The sequence below is a fragment of the Alligator sinensis genome, unplaced genomic scaffold, assembly GCF_000455745.1.
Source record: "Alligator sinensis unplaced genomic scaffold, ASM45574v1 scaffold752_1, whole genome shotgun sequence".
Taxonomy (NCBI): Eukaryota; Metazoa; Chordata; order Crocodylia; family Alligatoridae; genus Alligator; species Alligator sinensis.
Window position 1 is genome coordinate 1,609,859 of NW_005842000.1, and position 7,961 is coordinate 1,617,819.

Genomic DNA, 7,961 nt, shown 5'->3' on the forward strand with positions numbered 1-7,961 from the left:
AACCCAGGATGACAGTGGCAGTTGTGCTCTCTGGCCTCCATCCAATTTCATTGTCTGATCCTTTACAGATTTAGTACTGTAATAAAAGGGAGCGTCCATTGTACTGCAACAACCGGGATGCTTTCAAGCATGAGTACTTTTTAGAGAGCAGCTGTGTCAGGATTAACCAGGACTCTGAAAGTGGGATTAGCTACAAAGAGAAAGGCCTCTTGAGGCTGCTGACTTCTGCAAACTGGTTTCCTAAATCTTTTTCTTTTTCTTCCTTTTTTTTTTTTTGTGCTTTAAAAGATAGATTCATCTTGCATGCGTGCAGGCTCATGGAGTAGGGACATGACACAGCCAAGCTCTATTATTCTCCTCTGGCTGGTCACAGCACAGGTATAATACAGGCTGTCTTCGTTTAGTCCGCCACGCACACTGCAACTCCCACACCTACAAGTCCATCTGCTGAGGGCTTATTTTATCATTTCATTTTGCTCCTATGTCTAAGTCAGGGGCCTCTTTTTTTGCAACTGCTCTGCTCCATCATAGGAGATGCTCGACAGATAAGAGGGGCAGGTAGATAAGGTATTAGATTGCGCATAGAAGGCATATGATCGATAGATAATATACATGGTGCATAGAAGAGAATAGATAAGCCAAGTAGATAGAACAGGTAATACGTACAATAAAGAAGGGTGAAAACGTAAGCCATTTAGTTGCACAATAGAGTCCTAGAGGTGACCTACAAACGAAGTGGAGCCCATGGAGTAACTTCTCCTAGTTAGAGACATTTCTCAAGAGCATGCACCCAGGCCTGGATGCCATCCATCCTAAAGGGGAAACCAAAGAGGTTGCCCTTTATGCATAGCCACCTATGACCATGCTCTTTCCATTCTCCCCACCCAAACCAACACTCCCAAAGGCCTCCGTCCATATCCCCTGGCAAGCGGTACGGAGGAGAGCATGGAAAGCACTCAGAACCAACGCCCTCGCTGGGCCCAACTTACATTTAAAGGCTTTAGGTGAGGTTTCGCTAGTCTGTATCTTTGGGGCAAGCATGCGTTTGCCAAAAACCTGAGCATCAAAACTTGCATAATCGAAGGTGACCTTGGAGTACTTCTCCAGCTCCTTGGCCAGGTTGGCTCGAGGGGTGGCTGGAACCATGTTGGGCCGGTAGCTCCCATACTGAGGAATCTCCAGCTGCTTCACAAAGCACATAGGCCTGGGGACGACAGACACGCACCGATCAGCACGGCTTTCCTTTGCTTTTCTTATCTCATTAAGTGATTCCTAATGAAAGCACAAAGCCATTTTTCCCCCCTCCCTAGAGTGTAGTTTGCAAATATTACCCCAGAAACACAGCAGAAGCCTTCCTTGATAATGCCAATCAGGGGATTCTCATAGAGCGAAGCACTTCCTTGGGAACATTGTGATCTCGCTCCCTTCGGATGAGCAGTGGGCAAGATCCGAATTGGACTCCGCGCTTGCAAAATGGGGCCTGGAGTCTCTTTCCCGGTGTGATCCATGCATGGGGCACTGTGATATTAATTGCATGAATAAGAAGGCAGCGTTTCACTCTGGGAAACCTGGCTTTGCTTGTGTTCTTCCAGCAGAGAGAGTGAGGAAAAACACCCTTGGTTTCTCCTTTCTTTTGGGAGAGTAGGAAAAAAACCTCCCAAAACCCATAGGACCAAAGTTCCCCTCAAGTCACCTCTGTGGTTTGACTCTATAGGGAGCATGAAACGTTTGCTTGCTGGGATTAAAAGGAGGGCAGAGTCCTGCCCCGAAAGCCCTACATCTGCTATGCTGTCTGTAGTGGATCAATTTATCTTGCATACATATTGTATATAAATTGCCCATTATTATTCTCCTTCTCTTGACCTCCTTGCACTAGATATTTCTAGGAGCGCGAACTGCTTGGAGCATGGATTGTCCTTCTTGTGTGTTTGCAAAGTGCCTAGCACCTAGCAAGCTGGCCCACAAATTTAATAACTAACAAAACTAAATGGCCTTTCTTTTTTTCCCAAAGGTGCTGAGCACTCACAACCCCAGTGACTTGGGCACTCAGCAGTTTTGCAAAGCATCAGACCTTGAGGCTTTGCCAGCCTGTTGTACATCAAGGTTTTGAAGGGTTTGTACCGCTGTCTTGCCCTCGTGCTCTCCTTGTAAAATAACTAACCATATTACAAGCCATCTGTAGCCTCATGAATCACCTAAACTGTGTCAGCAAGGATTTATCAGGGACATCCTTAGTATTGGACAGCCCTTATCCCAGGCAGGTCTGACAGAAGCAAAGGGAAGAGAGAAAGAAAAATCATTTGAAAATCATTAGAGTCTAACCAGTCTACTCCTAAAAATCCCAGGAAGAAAAGGAGGTGCACTTGGATGAAACTGCAATGAAATGATCTTTCAGGGGTTTTAAAAATCCCACCCTCCTTCTTACAATGCTAATATAATAGCCTTCATTCTCAGGCAGTTTGCATTGTAGTATAATCAGCACAAGTGCCTTTTGCTGCACTGTTAAAACCCTTTGGCCTGTAGCCTCAGCATTAATTGATGCTACAGAAGCAATTCATTGTCCTGGATGCCCTCCCTGGAATCATCAATTCAATATCTCCCCACCTTAGAGAGACCTATGCTAGTCATAACAGGCATCAGCAGTGTCAAGATACAGGCAGACATGGACGGGTTGTGACTGTTTTCTTTATGGCAACAGATTAGGGGGAAAGGAGCTTGGAAGAAGCACTATTGCACATGATTTTATTTCCAATGCAGCTTACCTGAGTATCCGGTCAGAATTGGAGCTGTTTTTAGAGGGGTCTCCAGACTGCGTTTGTTGCTTTTCATGAGATTTGGCTAATTTTTCAGCAGCGGCAATAGGGCAACCGGATAAACTGTATAATAATTAGAAGAGAAAGAAAGGGAAACTAAGTATGAGGGACTAGCACGAATGTCTCCATCCACTTCACAGACCAGGCTTTGCACTGAGCCCACAAAAAAAATCACATCTAGTTATTTTTTGGACTTTTGACAAGTGGCAAAGCCTCGAGGCACCAAGAGCGATAGTGCTCCGAGATGATGGTTCGTCACCATTCACAGAACTTGGGTATGGAGAAAGCAGCTCGATCCACTGGGCCAAGTTCAGCAAAAGGCTAGCAAGGGAAGGAGTGCTCTTTGGCGCTTTGGGAAAGAGCCTAATGAACGTATCACATGTTTGTTCCTTACCCAGTCTTGTTTCTAGCTTTTCTTCTTTTAAACCAAACTTCTCTATGGGCAATTTCTATGGAAGAATTGCACTTTGGAGATGATGATGATTCCCTTGCGTGGGTAGGGCTAGATTGTGACCACAGCTTCGAAATATGGGCCTTTTAAGTCACAGCCCTCAACAGGGCCTGGGGCGGATAGGCATGGAAAGGGGAAGCAGTCTCCCTTTGGCTGCTCTTGGCACATGAGATGGATGGCACGGCTGCTGCAGAGTGGGTGATGGAGTCAGGATCCTTTCTGGAGTCCTGCTGGCCAGGGGGTGGTGGGAAGAGGAGCAGGACAAGTAGTCCCTGTGCTCCTCACCATGCACAGATAGTATGGGCTGCTACAAAGGATGCAGAAGAGGGTCTGCTTACTCTCCAGTCTGCCCTTGCAAGGTTTTACAGGGCCCGCTGCCCACCTGAGCTATCCAAATTCCTAAATGGATGAAGCAGGGGTCCTGGTTTGGGCAGGCCAAGATGCTAAAGGATCTTCACTGCTAAATGATCTTAGGCTTCTCTTGTTTGTGGAAGCCCCTAGGCACTTCTGCAAGATCCCTTCTTGGTAGATGTGCGGGTGGGGCCACCATGGGAGAGGGTTGGGACTGGGGTAGACGGCCAGTTAGTTGGCTGACACTTGATGACCCCTTCCTTTACAGCTGCAGGGTCAATGGGTGCAATTTACTGCAGAGAGAGTCACTCACAGGGAGCCCCCCACACAAGCATAGCTTTGGGGGGCCAGCTCCTGTCGAAGCTGTTGTGACCAAGGCAGGGTTGAGCCAGTGGGCCAAGGCATCAGTGTAGAGGCACACGGCCTCCATAAAGATGCTCTCTGTCACAATTTTGAGGGATGTCTGGGTTGGGTAGAGGTGGCATCCTGACCTATTGTTTGCGGTCTCCCTGCCCCTTCCTAATCTGGGGGACCCTCTGGCAAGGGTTTGTCCCCTCTGAAAGGGACACTGTATCCTCCACATGCACGTGGTCCTCAGCAGTCAAAACTCCCCGCTGCCTTCTGCCATGTGAGCATTCGTTTAGGAGAGATGCTGATCGCGCTGGCTTGAGCAGGCGTCACACAGTCAGGCACTCTGCCATTGTCCCCTAACACCTCACCGGGCCCAAGACCCTCGGGCCCGGCCTATATCACCCCTGCCATTCCCAGCACCGGTCCCTCCGGAGCAGAGATCATTCTGCGATGCTAGCTAGGACCCTCAGATGCATTGCCAGCAAGTCAGGATTTGCATTCAAGCCACTGGATTCAAAGCTAGTCCATTAACTCGGCTCCAAATCACCTAACCCCTAGGCTGCACTGCTGCAATCAAACGGCACACAACTGGCATTTCCTCGTATTACCTCTCTGCTGACTTGTGGGGAACCTGAATGGGAACTTCTCTCCCACCTGTTGCTGTGTTTTAAAGACACTGGGTTTTTTTTCTGTGCAGCTGTCGGGAACCGTAGATCAGCACACCCTCCTGATGGCCACTGGCTGCTGCTAGACTTCAGACCAAATTGGTCTCCTTAATTAAAGCAAGCAGATTTCTCTCATTTTCCCCCACCTATCAGGAGGCATTCATCAGCTCAATTTATTTCATGACTTCCACACAACGTCTGAATAAGTAATTAAGAAAACTCACCTAGCTCCCGCAAATGAATTAACATTTACGAGTCTGTCACTCTCTGTATGTCCATTACAGTCAAGTGATTTGACCAGCACGGTCTTAAGGTTGATCTGGAGAACCACAGCACTCCATCACACAACCTATATTCTGAGAGGAAACAGCACATGCATTTCTGGCTTCTTGGAGATCCTCCTGCCTGGTTTTAAGTGGCTTGACAGTGGCCTTCCCTCACCCTCCTGTCCCTTGCTTTGCAGGGCTGACTTTCATGGATAAACTTCTCAGTAGAAGAACAAGGAGAAGGTCAAAAACCATTGCAGATCTCCAAACCTGCACCAGCACCCCTCCCTTCATTAGGTTTGCTGAGATCCCTCTTCTAGCTGGCTCTACAGGACGGAAAATCCTCATTCCCCGAGGCCCATGATTGAAGTGAGCAGAGCTGATCTCACAAGACGTCTCAACAAGTCTGTTCACAAGAGTCCTGGGCCATCGAAACACAACCTAACCCTTGTTTGGCCTCCTATCTCAGCCTCGTGTCTTTATCTTGCCCAAACAACACCTCCATGAACCCCCTCAACTCAATACAGTCAACTCAATACCGGTGCCTTGAGCATGAGCAGACCAGGTTCTTAACCCAATATCTTTTCTTAGACCGACTCAAATAGTTGACATGAAGTTGTCGTTCCAAACCTAGAAGCACCGCTCTGCCTTCATGCCCATCTCCCTTTGATATCTGAGGGGCTCTCCCATTTCCAGATTTAAAAAAAAAATTTTTTTTTGGTTATAGCCATCTGTAATTAACCTGTTTTCGTGATACCGGCTCGCCGTGCGACGTTCATTATGCAAGAATAAAACCAATGCCATTTTCGCTGTTTGCCCTGACGACATTTTAGCCCCTGCTGTTACCGATTAGAACGGGAAGTAAGTACCTTCTGTGTGTGTTGCGATTGCTGTTCACGTGACCCTGTCCTGTGCAGCCTGGTGTTGGGCATTTTAACACATTCTCGTGCATAGCCAAGACTTTGTAGCGAGAAGGGGAAGGGAAGAAGGGAGGGAAGTAAAAACAACTTGATAAAAACAGAGTGAAAAAAGACAAATAATCAAGTCTCAACACCGGCTCCCTAGAAATCAGTGAATACGAAACACTGTAATTAGAATTGGTCTGCATATAGAAGAGCGTTACAAGCCAGCACTGCTCAGGTCAGCACTTGATTAGCATCTCTGCACACAGCTTGGGCTTTCTGCCTTGCTAGCTGATTGCTATCCACCCCCCCACCCCGCTCCCTCCCTCCCTTCGGAGGCCTCCCTACCCATTTCAGGTAGTTTTAAGTGATTGGAGTTATCTCTCTGCTTTTATCCTTAGGACTAGTCTTGGTTTGATTTTTAAAAATTTTAATCTTCAGGATTATGGCTTCCTGCAGCGCTGACCTTAAAAGTAAAGAAAATCATTTGCTTTGCAAGCCATTAGAAAGCATGCTTGCTATTTTTTTTTTTTTTTTTTTGCATTTGAGCTTGTATGAAGATAACTAGACTTTCTCCTTGTCTCCTGCAGTTTTGTGTTTATAGCAGGTCTGCAACCTTTGAAATTAGAGATAAGGCAGAGTTTTTCTCCCTTCCCCTCCCCCGTTATCCTATTATCATAAACACACAATATTGAATTTTTATTTATGTGCACAGAGAAGTCTATTTAGGATGTTGGTACCAATAGGCATAAAATCTATCTTTTTAAAAACAGTGTCATAATGAAAACTATTTTCTGCAGAGCACGTGAATCTTTCCGGAGCGTATTGTGATTGTTAAGGCAATGCGTGGTTAAAAAAAAAAAGACCATTGACTGTATTATAGGTATCGTTTGGCTACTCTTTCTGCTTTATAACAAAAAATTAAATTCTGATCATGGTAGAGAGATTTCCATCTTTTTGCCCTCTTCCCAAGCTGAAAAAAAAATCCCGATGGAATTCAGTACAGGGGTGAAACCAATATGTTAACTATGAAAAAAAATCAAACATTAAAAAAACCTGGGGAAGTTAATAGAGAATGAGATCCTTGCTATAGGCTGTATTTTCAAACCACCTTACAGAGTCCAATAGAAGGGGTATAATTCTCCAGAGGATGCTTCCAAAACCCGTTCAAAGGCTTTTATTTTCTATTAAATTCTATACGGTTTTCCTCTAACGGCAGTCCTAGCTTTGGTCAATGTAAGGGTAGTGTAGCCAAGACCTCTATGCATAATAAAAGGGGTTGTAACTGCGCCCTGCACTGCTTGAAATTGGACTGTGCTCTTCAAGTGAAAGCCACCCATGTACAGAGGGCCAGTTCATAACTCATTTCCCCATCCGTAGGGCTTCTGTTGGATTTGAGGGGTGCATTGACTTTGCCACGGCTCTTCTGTACAGGCGCAACTTTTACCCTGAAAGACGCCTGTGCAGATCAGTCTGGGTAGCCCTCGTTGCACAGTGTGGACATACTCACTTTCTGGAGGGATCCTGTCTTTGTGTGGGCAACCGGACAGGCTGCGATGGTGAGGGTAGAGTCCTGTGACGTGACCGGTGCCATCACAACCCGGAGTTGGACATTTGATCTCTCGTTTCTCAGGTCTCGAGGGGTCTAAGGAATAAAAGGGGAGGAACAAGGGAGACAGCATTAGGCCGGCAATTCCAGCGACTGCGTGCAAAATCACAAGGGACTGGGATGTCACCAAGCCATGACATAGCAGGCCAAGTAGTAACGCCCCATGTCCATTTACCTGGTGGCAAATTATTTCTGTATCTATAATCTAGACTATATCTACTTTAGGGATGATTTACTGCTACAGGAAGGCTGGTAAAGTATACCAGCAGAGTCTACGGTGGACACAGCCACACCAGCAAAGTGCGACTGACTCTGGGTTATTGCCCCTTTGCTCCTGTGCAGGTGAACACATGCTTTTGCTGGTATAACCGCATTTATGCTAGGCCTTGACTGGGACAGCTGTGTCAGTGAGGGCACATACTTCTTCAACCCCCGGACTGACAGAGCTATCCCAGAAGATTACACAGTAAAGAAACAGGAAGCTTATGCCAATTTAATGATATCAGTATGGTTAAAACGAACAAAACTCTCCCGGCAGGCATGCAGTTACATC

General features: G+C 46.5%; 1 protein-coding gene across 1 annotated transcript in view; it reads right to left on the reverse strand.

Moving 5' to 3' along the window:
- The window catches only part of MYT1 (myelin transcription factor 1), a 60,665-nt gene that overhangs the window by 30,305 nt on the left and 22,399 nt on the right, over nucleotides 1-7,961 (reverse strand). The window contains exons 6-9 of the mRNA XM_014519001.2: nucleotides 7,310-7,444; nucleotides 5,767-5,857; nucleotides 2,763-2,876; nucleotides 990-1,204 (exon numbers count right to left, since the gene is read on the reverse strand). Of these exons, the coding sequence (XP_014374487.1) occupies nucleotides 990-1,204; nucleotides 2,763-2,876; nucleotides 5,767-5,857; nucleotides 7,310-7,444 (555 nt within the window). The remainder of the gene's footprint in view (nucleotides 1-989; nucleotides 1,205-2,762; nucleotides 2,877-5,766; nucleotides 5,858-7,309; nucleotides 7,445-7,961) is intronic.